This window comes from Micromesistius poutassou (assembly GCF_964030765.1).
Source record: "Micromesistius poutassou genome assembly, chromosome: 4".
Classification (NCBI taxonomy): Eukaryota; Metazoa; Chordata; class Actinopteri; order Gadiformes; family Gadidae; genus Micromesistius; species Micromesistius poutassou.
In genome coordinates, this window is record NC_140274.1 from 1,012,336 (window position 1) to 1,028,905 (window position 16,570).

At 41.7% G+C, this 16,570-nt stretch overlaps 1 protein-coding gene across 1 annotated transcript in view; it reads left to right on the forward strand.

Moving 5' to 3' along the window:
• Window positions 1-12,153, forward strand: part of LOC311342501 (alpha-2-macroglobulin-like) — a 34,682-nt gene extending 22,529 nt beyond the window's left edge. The window contains exons 16-36 of the mRNA XM_084467316.1: window positions 349-492; window positions 594-681; window positions 783-966; window positions 1,582-1,807; window positions 2,082-2,208; window positions 2,329-2,450; window positions 2,562-2,613; window positions 2,921-3,004; window positions 3,814-3,990; window positions 5,900-5,975; window positions 6,095-6,251; window positions 6,468-6,542; window positions 8,918-9,080; window positions 9,464-9,648; window positions 10,262-10,474; window positions 10,657-10,781; window positions 10,917-11,007; window positions 11,104-11,172; window positions 11,405-11,510; window positions 11,638-11,679; window positions 11,802-12,153. Coding sequence (XP_084323442.1) covers window positions 349-492; window positions 594-681; window positions 783-966; window positions 1,582-1,807; window positions 2,082-2,208; window positions 2,329-2,450; window positions 2,562-2,613; window positions 2,921-3,004; window positions 3,814-3,990; window positions 5,900-5,975; window positions 6,095-6,251; window positions 6,468-6,542; window positions 8,918-9,080; window positions 9,464-9,648; window positions 10,262-10,474; window positions 10,657-10,781; window positions 10,917-11,007; window positions 11,104-11,172; window positions 11,405-11,510; window positions 11,638-11,679; window positions 11,802-11,824 — 2,529 coding nt within the window. The 3' untranslated portion in view covers window positions 11,825-12,153. The remainder of the gene's footprint in view (window positions 1-348; window positions 493-593; window positions 682-782; window positions 967-1,581; window positions 1,808-2,081; window positions 2,209-2,328; window positions 2,451-2,561; window positions 2,614-2,920; window positions 3,005-3,813; window positions 3,991-5,899; window positions 5,976-6,094; window positions 6,252-6,467; window positions 6,543-8,917; window positions 9,081-9,463; window positions 9,649-10,261; window positions 10,475-10,656; window positions 10,782-10,916; window positions 11,008-11,103; window positions 11,173-11,404; window positions 11,511-11,637; window positions 11,680-11,801) is intronic.
• The last annotated feature ends 4,417 nt before the right edge of the window (window positions 12,154-16,570 follow it).

The window sequence follows — 16,570 nt, forward strand, 5'->3', positions numbered from 1 at the left end:
TAAGCATGCAGTGCTTAAAAAATATCCCCTGCTAAGCATCCGTGTAGCTAGAAGATGTATAATTCAGTGCCAGATAGTGGCTTTGGATCAAAATGACTAAATAGCAAAAAGTTATAGAGACTTCGATTGATCACAAATTTGTGATTATGGTTACACAAAATAGCGTCAACCAGACATTTATATTAGATTGCTCTTGTATTATTATTAATATATTTTTAACTGAATTCTGTACAGAAATTCGATGCATGTGTCTTCAGTCAAGCAGTCGATCTGCCGATCGACTGTGGCTATATAGTCTATTTAAGAAAGTATTTGTTTTTCTCACTTTGTATTTTACATGTTTTGCAGATATTTAAGTTGTTGCCAGTCCAGAGAGCAAGCATGTATCCATACCAAGTCAATGATCCTGACACTTGTTTGCGAGTGAGACCCAAAAGATCTTTACGGCCATATCCAGGCCCCGAAGACAGCAATGCGTACTCAGTATTCCAGGTAGGGCCGAAGTATCTTTCATTTACCACTTTAATGTTTCATATGAGTTGAACTAATAAGGTCAACTATTAAAACTAAAACACATGTATTTATTAATCTAGGGAGTAGGGCTGAAGACGTTCACAAATATGATTCTCAAATCGCCTTCCTGTCTCACATACCATGGAAAAAACTACTACTTTGGCCAGGGTGAGACTCTTTTCCAGAACTCTCTTATCCTGTGCAAACATGTTGATGAACACAGGATACTTAAAATAACATACACTTCCCACTTTTTTTACCTGAATTAGTTCATTATAGACACGAAAGGCTCAGACATAGGGGACCAGAACGTATGTACCTTTCCACTCCTCTTGGTGCTGCCGGTGACCGCGGCGGTCTCGCTGGCAGCGCTGGTCCCCCCCCTCCTCCAATCATAGAGACTGTCCGCACTTTCTTTCCTGAAACCTGGTTGTGGGACCTGGTCAAAGTGGGGTGAGCTTCATATCCAAAATGTATCAAATATCCAGATGTAGATATGACTAATTAATGTGTATTTTTACCAAAAGGCTACTTTCAGAATGGATCTAACCGCTATATCAAGCAGTGTATAATAATATATCATAACTCTATATTATTATTGTTGATATAATAATGAAAAATACAAATTGGATACATATGTAAAGTACCATATATGTAGGCCATGTATCTATCATGATGACCACTGCTGGGTGTCAGCTTTTTGCATGTTATGTTGGTTGAAAGGCCTCTCCACATGTGGTCCCAACTAGCCAAGCAATCAGACAAACGTGTTAGATTTCAATGATATCTTTGATGGAATTTTTTGTTTGTATTCTTGTTGTTGTTCTCATGTATATACATAATCAGGAGCGGGTGAATAATAATAATATGACTGTAGGACAAGTTCATTATCATTTTATGGGGCTTTCAATAGGCTAGGCAGGTAATGCGTGCTCTCTCTCTCTCTCTCTCTCTCTCTCTCTCTCTCTCTCTCTCTCTCTCTCTCTCTCTCTCTCTCTCTCTCTCTCTCTCTCTCTCTCTCTCTCTCTCTCTCTCCCTCTCATGCGCTCTCTCTCTCTCTCTATCCAGAAAGTCAGGTATGAAGGAGGTGCCCGTCACCGTCCCAGACACCATCACCACCTGGGAGACTGAGGCCTTCTGCCTGTCAGAGCAGGGTTTTGGCCTGGCCCCGCCCAAAGAGCTGGTCGTCTTCCAGCCCTTCTTCCTGGAGCTCAGCCTCCCCTACTCCATCATCCGAGGGGAGAACCTGGAGCTGAAGGCGACCGTCTTCAACTACCAAAGCAGCTGTATAATGGTACACCAACAACATTCCTTACTTTAATATGAGTCACTTTCATAGAATACCCCCTGAAATATGTAATAATCGTACTGTAATGTGAACATTCAGGAAGTAATTCTATAAGTTATATTATTCTTATTTAATTAATATGTGCTCATTAAAAGGTTATCATATTCATGGAAACGTTTGAAGATTAAATTTTCTTCAAATCAAAATCCAGATTTGATGTAAGTCTTGATTGTCTCCAGCCACGCTCTCTATATCAGACTATGTGTGTTCTCATTGGCAGGTGAGCGTGAGCCCCGTAATCTCTTCAGACTACACCCTTACACCACTCGCCGGGGCCCAGCAAGCCTCCTGTCTGTGTGCCAAGGGCCGCAGGACCCACATCTGGAAACTGACCCCAACAGCCCTTGGTGAGGGTTAAAAACACAGTACAGTAGACTCAAGACATCACGATAAATAATAGACATAGTAGGCCGTTGAACCATGTGTTTTGGTTGTGCTAAAGCCATGATGTATCCTTGTATCTGTAGGGCCTGTGAACGTGACCATGATTGCAGAGGCAGTGAGTTCCCACACCTCGTGTGACAACGAGATTGTGAACGTACCCGAGAGAGGCCGCATCGACGTGGTCACGCGTTCTCTCATCGTGAAGGTGAAGATTACATTGTTGGTGAAATGGTTGTTTCTGAAATGGTGGATTTGGAAAACGTTGGAAGATTTGAGTGTATTCATGTCATCTTGTTTCTAATCCTCTTCTTTTTAGGCAGAGGGAGTCGAGCAGAGCAAGACCTACAACGTCCTGCTGTGTCCAAAAGGTCAGCAAAACTGTCCATGTACTGGAATAATCATATATTATTATTTTATATTAATTTAATCTGTTTATTACATTTTTATATACTTATATATTTAAGGTGGTTATTTTACATATGTTAATGTTTACATTTTACATTTTCAGCTAATGCATAGCCTGTACATGTGCGTGTTGATTATACTGTTACTTTACTAAATGACATTACTTTATGAAGCTATCTGTTACATTTCTTCCTTCTGGTGTTACCATATGCCTGTATGCCTGTATATGCCTCTTTATTACATGAATATTCATATGTTCCCCACACCTAGGAGAGAGTCTTCAGGAGCAGCTGGAGCTCAGCCTACCTGAGGACGTGATCCAAGGATCTGCCAGAGCTTCAGTATCAGTCCTGGGTAAACTTTGATCTTTTTACTGAGCATGTTAAGGCCAAAGTATACTACTCCGTATCCGTAATCCATAATCCGACTCCGTAACTACAGAGACCCCTCGAGCATTCGCAGTTCTCCGTCGGGATGTCGGATACGCAATGCAATTCGCCACCCGATCGATCTTATATGCTGACTACTAACCATGTAAATAGTGTTGAAAATAAACTTCCAAAGCTTTTCAAATCTTACTTGGCGTTTTATTAGTCCTTAATGTGCGAAGTAAACAATGTACAAAGTAAATAAGGTGCAAAGTCAAACCGGGGAAAGTGATTCCGGAAATGATTTTGAGGACCAATCACAGCCCTTGCCGTCTGCGTCCGTCTCCGTTGCCTCGACGGAAAAAATTGGATGCGCACGTAGAGCTACGAGAGGGTCTCCGTCAGGGTCTCCGTCGACGGAGAGGGCTCTCCGTATCTACGTACACTACAGAGGACTATAAATCCACCTTTAGGGGCTGCCTTATCAACCATGACCAATAGGAAGAAGACCACTGAGTGTGTGTCTGTGGAATGATGCAGAGAACAAGCAGAACCATTAAACACACGTTAAACAGGCCAGCAGTATTCAGGGAAGAGGAAACCTAGTGGTCAGACTGTTTGGCTCCCAGTCAAAGGGTTCTGGGTTCTAACCCCAATGTCTGCAGTCTACCAATGGGCCTCCCTGATACCTGTATACAAAAACCTATCAATCCCTCTGGATGAAAGCATATGCTGATGAAAGATATAGTTAAAACATTTAACACAATCCACGTTCTCACCTTGTACTTCCCACAGGTGACATCTTGGGCCGAGCCCTCAAGAACCTAGACGGTCTGCTGAGCATGCCTTATGGATGTGGAGAGCAGAACATGGCTCTACTCGCCCCCAATATTTACATCCTGGAGTACCTCACCAACACACAGCAAATCACCGCAGAGATTAAGGCCAGGGCCACTAACTTCTTGACCAGCGGTAAGTCTCCTAAGAATTCATGCTCTTTAGATATGTGCAGCAAACTTAATTAAAAACGTTACTCATTTTGTTTATTCCCTGTTTGGTCCTTCCCTTCAGTACTATATATACATTGTATCTATAGTTGTGTATAGCTTGGTACAAAAACAATGTTTGGTAACACTTTATTTAAAGGTATCTACATAAGAGTGACATGTCACTGTCATAACTATGACATAGGCTTCAATGAAGCAGGCAGGGACGATTCGAAATGAGCCAAATACCCGAGACAGAAACAATTCGGTCAACATTCGGTGCCAACCACTCTATTTCATCCTAGACAAACCAGAAAAGGGGCTCAATGTTCAAAATACCGGAATTGTCCTTTAAGGCCTGTTTACTGTGTTTTAGCAGGGTTTTCGCCTGGAAGGCTGTATAGAAATCTGGCACCCTATTGAATGAAGTTGAACTGAAAGAGTGTTTGTTCCGAAATAATAGCTTGCAGCAACATATTGAAAAAACTATGAACTAGTTAATTTTTTGAACTGTGAACTGAACTTTGAACTAGGTCAGGAAAGTGAACTTTTCCAACACTGGATATATATACTGACTAGATATCGCATTCGGCTTCTAAGCATGCGTCAACAATGTCGCCATCTTGCCGCGGTAACCACCCACCTGAATGAATGAATGAATTACGACGAGGCAGAGGTCCTTCCCCAGTCAAAAACACTCTAAATCGCCTTATTTTTAAGCAATTTTCAGGCAGGTTGGTTTCTGACACACATCAGAAGTGAAATGATAGTAAAACAAAAAATATATATATATCTATATATATATATATATATATATATATAGATATATATATATATATAGATATATATATATTTCTTTTTTACTTTCATTACCACAAACACACGTTTGACCCGACCCACTTGAAGATTGCCTTAAAATAAGGCGTCATTTAGAGTGATTTTGACTGGGAAAGGACCTCTGCCCCATCGGACGTTCATTCATTCAGGTGGGTGGTTACCCCGCGGCAAGATGGCGGCGGCATTGATGCATACGTTCCACTGAACAGCGCAGCTCAGGCGATATCTAGTCAGTATATATATCTATGGCATAAACATATACTGGCTTCATGTTAATCAGTATTTGCTGAAGTTTCAATAAAACAAAGACATGTAAATTCACCCTGGTTACATACACCCTTCCTGAAATTCAGATTCTAGGATGTCTTCTCAGGCTTAAAAAAATCACTGACACAACCTAGCACAAATGAAAGATGGACTTGGTCCACATAGTCAACTTGAAAGTTACCTTACATATAGGGTTCAGGAAAGAAAGATGTAGATCAAAATCTTTATGTTTCCCTTAGTTTAATTTGACAACATTTGACCCAAAATACTTAGTCCATAGACATTTAGAATTGGTCGAAATTACCTATTTATTACCATTTATTTATTATGTATTACCATCAATTTATTACCATATTACCAACAAATTGGTTTGGAACCTTCCACATCTAATTAGAATAATCATTATGTCAACATTTTCTGTTTACGTCAAGTTGTCATGATAGAGACATCCTCTGCTAATGCCATCCTGGTTATTGTCAAGTTGTCATTATAAAGACATCCCAAACAAATGTTATGTCAACTTGTCATAACAGAGACAAACTCTGCTAATATCGCTTTGATTAATGTCAACTTGCCATAATCAAGGCCACCCAAAACAATGTCAACTTGTCACAACAAAAACCAAATGACACTTAATGACAGAAGTCATAAACGTTTATGACAAGTTCATGACAATGTCATGTCATAGTTATGACAGCGACATGTCACTCTAATGTAGATACCTTCAAATAAAGTGTTACCCAATGTTTTTTATCCACAATTATATAATACACAGTTATAATCACACACAGGCTACCAGAGGCAGCTGAACTACAAGCATTCAGATGGAGCTTACAGCACGTTTGGAACTGGATCTGGGAATACCTGGTAAGATTTGGTAGACTTTGACATGAATGATTTGAATTTTGAAGTCAATGAAGCATAGGTAAGAAGAAATATCTGCAATCCTGGTGAGCGACTGACTTCCTTTTGTCATTATTCATCAGGCTCACAGCATTTGTGCTGAGATCCTTCATCAAAGCAAAGTCTTTCATCTACATTGACCCAACCGTCTTAGCGGACACTAAGTCTTGGCTGGAGAGCAAACAACAAGACAACGGCTGCTTCCAAAAGTTGGGCAGTCTGTTCAACAACAGAATGAAGGTACAGACATGGAACTTTCTCTCTGACTTTGCTTTACTATGGAGGAGGATAAAATGACTTCTTTATGTTTGGGGCAGATCTTAGTTTTGGTGAAAATGATTTGACATTTTAAGTAGAAAAGTGGAGGCGCATTTGGTGTACAACTGTAAACACACGCTTCAACCACATATTTGAAACGGATCACAGAGTCAAGCTTTTCATTGCTTTGCTTCACAGGGAGGCGTCTCAGACGAAGTCACTCTCTCTGCGTACGTGACGGCCGCTTTGTTGGAGACCAATGTGTCTGCTTCTGTAAGTATTCAATCTTTCAAGCACTGTTTAAATAGATAACCTTAATCATATGCATAATGGATTACAACTTCAATTAAATGTATTCCATTTAAAGTTATGATTGTCATTTCTGCCTATGGTGGTCGATCAACACCAAGCGTAAACCCAGTAGCGTGGGGTCATGGGAGTTGTTGTCTTCAACAGCATTGTTGGTAGAAAATCGATCTGACGTGAATCCGGCATAATCATTTTCACGAATGAGTTGATGCATGAAAGTTGTATTCACGTTACGTGAATTCAAATGATGTCATTTCGGTTTAAGGGAATTGACGCAAGTAACGTCATGATGAGTCAACTACCCAATCAGCTGTAGAAAATGGTATGTGTGGAATTCAAGGTGTAGCTCAGCGCAGTTGTCCGTGTCGAGGACTGTTGTGTTTGTGACAACTTCATAATTATGAGGCCGACTTGGAGCTTCAGTATAACATACTGCTTTTTAATTTTCAGGTTACCAAGAGAGACCACACATATCAATGCACATAGGCAACCTATCAACCTATCAGATATGCTATAGGGAGGCACTCTGTGCCTTTCAGGATAACGCCTCTGCACCTGTGGAGTCACATCAAGGGTAGCAGGGATCCTGTCAGGGACAAGGGTCTCTGTAACAGGTGTCATGTTCATGATGTGATCGTCACTGAGGGGTATGTCACGAGATGGCAAGGTGTTGTCCTTAGGCTGTACATCCAGAATCTGATCCCCATGGGGTCTCCAGGCATGCTATCCAACATCCACCTTATACATCAGTGGTCCGGTTCTTTTGGTCCATGCAAGAGCTCAAATTTCTGTTCATGAACAGTATTATGTGGTGTTTGGTTTTGTCGTTGCATGAACAGAGTTTCAATATCGAAGAGGAAGTTTTCCACTTTGTGCTGAAGAGAAATGTTCTCCTTTTCCATAGCTTGAACTGACTTGAAGTTTGTACAAACCATGAATGACCCAGCGTAGTGGATGTACACTCCTTGCCTTGCTCTAGTCTAGACGGTCACTCCCATGGGTGAAGGGGCGCCTGTGGTGGCACATTCTGAACTCTGTGGCATCCTCAGCAGCTTTTGGTGAGGTTTCCAATCTATTTAGCTATACCTGGCCACCGGACGTAGCACCGGGCTAGACTCTTCATCTTGATTGTGCCCAGGTGTCCTTTGTGGAGATTCTCTAAGACTCTTGACCCCATCGCTCCATAAAACCTTTGACAGGATTCCTGATGCCTCCAAGCTCTGAAGTTCAACATCCACCTTTGGTCACAGGGCAGAGGGCGTTTGACGGGCATTTTAGTGTACCGATACCATCGCAAACACCTTCTCATTGGCAGTCTCTGTGCAGCATTGTATGGGCTGTGTCTCCACAAAAGCCAATGCTATTGTTAAAACCAAATCTTTCTGCCATCACAAGGGGTTTTGGGCTCAGGTCATTCTTTAATGTGTCCACAAGGTTTTAGCATGTCTGCGAGGCAGGCTTTGTGGGAGCTAATAAATTGTGTAGCAGATGATATGTTTTAGCAGCCATCAAGGAGTGTGGGGACTTTCTTATCCTCCTCCTCACCATTTGCAGTACAGTACAGCTAAACTCTTTTAATACACAACTCCAAGTCCTAATTTGTTCTGTCAAATTTGTCTATGTTGCCGACACATGCCATGTTCACGTTCGCTTTAGTGTTAACAGTTAGCTTAGTTCAGCTTGCTAGTTGTGCATCTTTACTCACACATCCCTTTTCTAGCCTTGCAGACCGTTTCCGTGTAGGTTCTCTCTTTCGCTGTGTCGCTCTTCCCTCCGACCTCCGCTGTCGTCTCTCTCAATTGTCAATGTATCCGGTGACTTTCATCCTTGGCTCGGTTCGTATTTTTTGCGTTGGTGACAACTACATAATTAAAAGGCGGACTCTGAGCTTCAGTATAGCATGCTGCTCTTTACTTCACAGGTAACAGAGAGAACATATGTATCAATGCATGGCCTTGTCAGTAACGCCACTGTGAACATTGGAGGAAACTATATTAGAAATCGTTTAGATTTAGACTGTGTATTCGCTCAGAGTTTTGGCTAGTCCTTTCATCCCTCATACAATCCATTTACTCCGTATTGATTCTGTTAACGAATTTGGCAAGCCGTCTTCTCCACAAGGAATTGCTAACAGCAATTGTTCCTCCCGCACATGTTTTGAATCACAATGTGCACGAGAGAGAGGAGGGGATGATAATGGACAGTCCATTGTCAGTGTGTTGGTGAGAGAGAGAGCGAGAGCCAATAAAAGCGAAAGCGAGTGGTCGATTCGCTTTGCTTTTGGTGTGGAAAATTTGGAAGGTTTGAGTGAATCATTGTTTTGACTTTACCGCTTACAGGATCCACAGATTAAAAAAAGCATGTCTTGCCTGAGGCAAAGCCTGGGAGATAAGAGCAACACGTACGCCACGGCTCTGCTGGCATACGTCTTCACCCTGGCCGGAGACATGGAGACACGGACTTTGCTGCTGGAGCACCTGGACAAGGTGGCCACACAGGAAGGTCAGAGGACGTTCAATGGCTCCATTGCTCCCCTTAAACAACTTTAACATCTCCCTTATGAGGGGATCTTACAAGTGTACAGAACAGATCAGCTAGTTGTCACTAGTTGTCTTGGTCAGCATGTGTTAGACAAGGTGGACATGAGTGATGGAGGGAGAGGATGGAGATTAAGGCCTGAGGTCGGTAAACAACAACAATACGCTGTTGAAACCCATCTAACAAAGGTTGACAGCATCCTGTTATCTGTGTACCTTCTATGAAGAACTGTCATGTGGTTTTTGATCTGATCTTTTGTATACCTTGATGCTGTAAACTAAACAAAGCAGAGGCAGGTCCACCTCTCTTGGTCCTCAGTGGATGTATCCTGGGTGTGTTTTCCTCAGGTGGAAACCTCTACTGGTCTCAGAGGTCTGAGAAGTCCATGTCCCTCTCCGTGGAGATCAGCTCCTACGTGCTGCTGGCCACTCTCAGCGCCACTCCCACCACTGCTGACCTGGGCTACGCCTCCCGCATCGTCAGGTGGCTCACTAGCCAGCAGAACTCCTACGGAGGCTTCTCCTCCACACAGGTACAGGATCTGCTCTATATGGGAATACAGACCTACAGGGGGACCACAGACCTACTCTACAGGAGGACCACAGACCTACTCTACAGGGGGACCACAGACCTACTCTATAGGGGGACCACAGACCTACTCTACAGGGGGACCACAGACCTACTCTATAGGGGGACCACAGACCTACAGGGGGACCACAGGCCTACTCTATAGGGGGACCACAGACCTACTCTACAGGGGGACCACAGACCTACTCTATAGGGGGACCACAGACCTACTCTACAGGGGGACCACAGACCTACTCTATAGGGGGACCACAGACCTACTCTATAGGGGGACCACAGACCTACTCTATAGGGGGACCACAGACCTACAGGGGGACCACAGACCTACTCTATAGGGGGACCACAGACCTACTCTATAGGGGGACACAGGTCCCGCTGAAAGAAGACCCTTTGGACCACAGTTTCCATCCTCAGATACCATCACAGATGGTCCACTCAGGTGCATCATAGAGGTCATGCATTGACATACATTTAAAAGATTTGTGCCGATCATACCGTTGACCGATTGACCCATAGCTTTACCGTCAGCTTTCACAAACCAAAGCTTTCTTGTTGTTCAGGACACGGTGGTAGCTCTTCAGGCCCTCGCTCTTTACTCTACACTGGTGTTCAGCCCAGAAGGCTCCAGCACTGTGGACGTCCAGTCCCCCAGCGGCCAGATGACCTTTGAGGTGAACCAGGACAACAAACTGCTTTACCAGGAGAGGACGCTGAAGGACGTGACGGGGAAATACAGTGTGGAGGTGCAAGGCACTGCTTGTGCCTCCGTGCAGGTTAGCATTCAGCAGACAGCTTGTGCTTGGATTTTGTCTAAATGGCCTAAAGACCTAAAAGAGAAAGCCCCCACCTCCCGTGCCCCCCCTGAGCTCCTGGTTTGACCCGTCTAGCAGGCAATGTAAGGTATTCATCAGGAACACATGGCGTGAAGATATTCTGTTGTGTTCTGCTCTTCCAGTTGTCTCTCCACTACAACATTCCAACGCCAAGGGATGAAACGAGCTTCCGGATCAAGGTGACACCCGACTCTGAATGCAGCACCAACCAGCTGAGGCCTAAGGTCACCCTAAGGCTAGAGTCCACGTAAGTTAGCCATGGGTAGATTTAGGCTGATCATTGTTATTCATTTAGACTAGAAACTTATTGTGTTTTAAATCATTATTTTATACACTACTTCTCACCAACAATAAACAATAATATTTTTTATTTCCACAATAGATATGTGGGTAAGGAGGATTTCCCCAACATGGTGATGGTGGATATTAAATTGCTGTCTGGATTTGTTCCTGAGCCAGAGTCTTTGAGAAAGGTTGGTAAATGTTAATATATTATTGGTCAGTGTGGGGATTTTCATGCCAGGTTGTTTTTTTGTATAAATCTATTGAATGTCCTCTCCCCCTCACAGCTCAAGTCTGCACTGCTGGTGGATCGCGTTGAACATAACGACGATCACGTCATCATTTACTTGAAGCCGGTCAGCAAGCCAACATGCAGTAGAAACACATACCGTACATTTATCAAAAATAAGATACATATGGGTGGGCTAAACCATACACATACAATTGATAATGACACGATGATTTAATTTATGTAATTTAAATGTATTTTATTACATTGCAACCTTGATCACAAGTGTTTTTGACACTTGTAGACCAGCATGGTCTCTATACATGCGTTCCTGACCACACTGTGTGCTTTCTGTCCAGTTACCCAGAAATCTGCCCATCAACCACAGCTTAGACATCCTGCAGGACATACAAGTGGAGAACCTGAAGCCTGCTGTGGTCAAGATCTACGATTACTACCAGACAAGTAAATATGTACCAGATATAAGAGAAAGGGAGGGGGTGGAGGAAGGAAGGGGTGAAATGCAGACGGACATCTTATGGTACAAAATGAATACATCATTTTGTGTAACATTCATCTTTTTTCTACTCAGGTGACCAGGCTGAGACAGAATACAATTACCCTTGTAATACAGGTTAGAATTGTGTGTGTGTCTGTCTGTCTGTGTCTGTGTTTGTGTCTGTGTCTGTTTCTGACTTTCTTTTTATGCTTTTTGAAGTATTTTGTATTGCTTTAATTATCTTTTTTCTTTTGCAGTGTTGAGGATTGCAGATGAATAAACGGATATTCAACACTTAACCCAAGCTTTCAACAATGCAACTTCAAAAAAAACCAAAAGATTTCAAAAACTTTTTTTTAAAGTATATTGGTCGATAAATTACTACTTGTTGTTTGCTTTGTGGTATTATTGGTGTTTTTATGTCTCTTAAAAGGTAAAAACTGTTGAATTTGACATTTGTCCTTCATCAAGCTGTAACTGCGTGTCTTCATTTGACCAAATGAAGAATTGATTAAGATTAAGACTTCTGCTCAAGAGAACATACTTCACTGTGCTGTGCTTCAAGTGTAAATCATTCCAAATGACATTAAACCCAACACTACGAAACAATGTTATTTACTTATTTTATTATGTATTTATGTTTAGCTGAATAGTCTTAGATATTTATTGTGTCTTAGATATTTATTGTAAGACTGCCTACACATTTTATTTAAAAACAATGTTTAGCTAAAATAATGCCCACAGTACAAGTAAGGTTGAGTTATTTGATTAACCAGGCACATTTTGGTACCTGAAATGTATCAGCTTATCGTGGATTGATGAAAAGGGGCTGTCTTTTATTCTTATTAAGGATTAAAGATTCATAAACTCGAAATTAATGTCTTAAAGAACCCTTTTGGGACATTTTAAAAGTGTTCACTTAGTGAAATTGTCCAACATGCCAACTTGCTAGATGGATGCTTCTAAAATAACTGAGATTAGTATATGCTACACGTGAATCTCCTAAGATGGCGCGATTTGATTGGTTTGCTATCTCGGGATATTGGGCAATATCCCATGATTGAAGGAGCGTTCCTGGTCCTGGTGATAACGAGACGGCTCGCCAGTGATGACGCTCACACTTACGCGAGTTCCCGACAGCAACCGTTCATGTGAACTGAGTTGGGAATCTAAAAGTTATTCAAAGTTTTTTTATCTGATAAAAAACAGTCAGTAGTAACTTACTAGTAAGTTTGCACGCCTTTATTTCCTTGTAGCTGTATCACCTACTATCCTTTTGCTTTTATTTATGAGAAGCACATTGTATTGCCACTGTATGGAAGGCTACACTTGCCCTTATCTATACGTCATACGTCACCAACTGGGCAACTCTGTTGTCAAAATTGGCCCCAGTTGCCGAACGGAAGAGCGTCATGAGGTGTCGTTCACGAGAACTTTCCGACGTCGCGAAAATGTTTTCCCCATAATTCCCAGCGATGTGAACGCACCATGAGATCTCAAACATGGGATATTAGCCGTTTCTCAATACCAAGTACGCGGACTACGTTCTCGTGGACTTGGAAGTACGTACTTGGCAAGTCCGGACTTTCAAGTACAGACTTCCGAGAACGCGAGTACGCACCTGCAATTGGAACAGCAGCGGACTCGATGATGCATTCTGGGATATTTAACGGTCCCAAGTCCACACGAGTCACCTCCGATGCATCCTCGGTAGAACGGCCTCATCGAGAACGCATCGAGAACACACACGGGTTTTACGACAGTACTCGCGTTCTCGCGTACTTGGAATTGGAACAGTGCTTGGGCTACCACTGATGACGTTTATCGAGAACGCAAGTACACGAGAACACACGAGAACGCGAATTGAGAAACGGCTTGTTTTCATCGCAAAATGTTGCGCGTGACGGTAGTTTCGTCACGCTAATAAAAAACAAATAAACCGCTAATAAAAACGAAGAAAAAATAAAAACGAGAAAATCCGGCAAAAAGTGTTATCTTGTTTATTTTTGGAGTGTTCACATGTAGTATACTAAAACAATTATTCATAATTGTTGAGTAATTGTTAAATATATATATATATATATATATATATATATATATATATATATATAGTAGGCCTATGTATTGATCCCTCCATAATTTTCATATAATGGCATTGAGATGGGGACAGTTTGCTTATGCTACTTAAATACATACTGCACACGTACACACACCTTTTACTTTAGTTGTTATTGTAGAGTTAGGTGGTTCTAACTAGTAAATAAGCACGGAGAGAGGTTTCCAGAGTGTACTCTTGAAGCATGACTTTAATGACTTTATTCCTCTGCCTTGTTTACAACCCCCAGCCTCACCGCTAGGGGTAACGTCACATCCTGTGTCCTATAAAATCCCTTAACACTACAGTTATCACAACCATAATTAGTATGGTGCATCTGTGGTTGAATTTTTTATAATATGAATATAGTTATGATTTTATTTAGGGTCGTTTTCAACGACGAATTCTGTAGGGCTATCATATTGCCTGCTTGTCATCAGAACACATTCATTTATTCCTTTACCATGAATATAATTTAAAACATATAATTTAAAGTATTTAATTTCAATAATGATTAAGACAATAGAATGTAGGCTATATGTATATATATATATATAATATACTATAATATTGTTATAGAACAGAAAACGTCCCTTCTTTAAGGGCAGTTGACGTCACTTCCGGGATCGGATCAGATGGTTTGTTATCAACAAGAATAATTCAAAGTGGAAATCAAAGGTATGTTGACGGAATGGCCTCACGCTTCGTAAACAGCACATAGTAATAATACCATATCGGTTGTATTGGTCGTAAAGGCTTTAGAGGTTATTACATATGGGTGACGGTGTTATCGGTCTTAATGTGAGATGCTGCGGGGTCATCTCCAGATGATGGAGTAGAGCCTCTGGATGTGGTTCTGTGGATGTGGTTCTGTGGATGTGGTTCTGTGGATGTGGTTCTGTTGATGTGGTTCTGTGGATGTGGTTCTGTTGATGTGGTTCTGTTGATGTGGTTCTGTTGATGTGATTCTGTGGATGTGGTTCTGTGGATGTGATTCTGTGGATGTGGTTCTGTTGATGTGATTCTGTGGATGTGGTTCTGTGGATGTGGTTCTGTTGATGTGGTTCTATTGATGTGGTTCTACAACGCAGTCGCTCTGTTTGTTCCCCCTTATCGCCTACACGTAATCGCTTAAAGATAAGTGTCATCATTCCAATGTTATAACCATAGACCTGCAGGCTACCTCATCAGATGACAATGAAGTGTCATTATATCAGGAAGGACGTTACATTATATATCATTATTACATGGTACATTATATCAGGAAGGACGTTACATTATATATCATTATTACATGGTACATTATATACACATATATACACATACATTACAGCTATAGCTACACAGGGAGACATAGGCCTGATGTGATGGTTTATTATGGGATCTGTGGGACACTGAGAGACATTTGCCTGATGTGATGGTTTATTATCTGTGGGATACTGAGGCCTGATGTGATGGTTTATTATGGGATCTGTGGCCTGATGTGATGGTTTATTATGGGATCTGTGGCCTGATGTGATGGTTTATTATGGGATCTGTGGCCTGATGTGATGGTTTATTATGGGATATGTGGGGACCAGAGTCAAACAAAATAACAATGTAGGCCCAGTGGTGCAGAAGTTATGGTTCAATGGATTGTTTCAGTCAATGTAGGATTCATCTGTAAATTAGCCTATTCGCTCATTTGCTCAAGTCAAAAAGAAAATCCAGCGGTGTGTGTCAAAACAATGTTCAAGACATCTCCGATTATTTGAGATCCTGTTTGTCTGTAAGTTGCTTTCTACTAAGAAAAATAAATTGCACCAGTCATGGTCAGTCTAATGACATTACAGAATCTGGCTACAGAAATAAAAAATAATGTAACAAAAATATTGAGTCATTGTGGATTCCATCTTCCATCAAGTTCTGTAATATATCATATGCTTGACCTTTGAACCTATTCACGTTACAGCGCCATGTACTGAATATAGGTGTTCACTGAAAGCCACTTCTCCTCCCCTACAGCCTGTCCTGAGACGGCCGACCGCAGGGGCATCTTCTGGAGACCGCTTCACCCCTCCCCTCGTCTCCACCAAACAGCCACGCTGGAGTAAGAACCAATGAAACTATAGACTATAGTTCTACAGTTGTATTATTATGGGTTGGTATTGTTTTCGTTGGTATTATTATTGTTATTTTTAACCTGACTTTTTGGCTCCAAAAGCTCCAAAAAAATTGCAACCCATACAGTCGACCACTTGGATATAGTGGATATAGTGCTGTGACCACATTTTGACCAAACACACACTCCAACTGATTTGGTGCCGGAAATGGTAAAAGCTGCAAACTCGGCACACATGTACCAGGTGACTGTGGGACTATACAGTGTAAAATTAGGGCAAAATAAAGGCAAAAGACGGCAGAGATATACATTTTAAAGTGAAATACATGCATATATAAACACCTCTACCACACGTTTAACATTGCATCCAAAACACGTAGGCCCAGGTGTCGAATATGGCTATTAAGAGTAAATTACATAGTATTCCAATGCCAAATTTGAAGACTATATCTGAAAAAACAAACAAAAACATTTGTTTGTAGTTCTCCTTTCTGAACCGCTGCCTCTCTACAATGCAGGCTGGACCTTAAAGCGGTACACACGTAATTTCGCAAACGTCCGTTTGACAGAAGATTTTGACACAGTATGCGTTACAAACATGGTTGGTGATTGTTTTGATATTCTATTACTAACATCCGCTAAACCAGTTTTTAAGGCATACCAATGCCATATAACCATACCGACCAAGCTCACCATACCTCCACGCATGGAAGTGTTCTAGTTCTCAAAATATACTCTATACTCTCTCCCTTGGCAGTCAACATGCCCATGTAGTGTAGTGGTATGCATTGGACTCATGACCACGGGGTTGATGGTTCAAGTCTAACCTC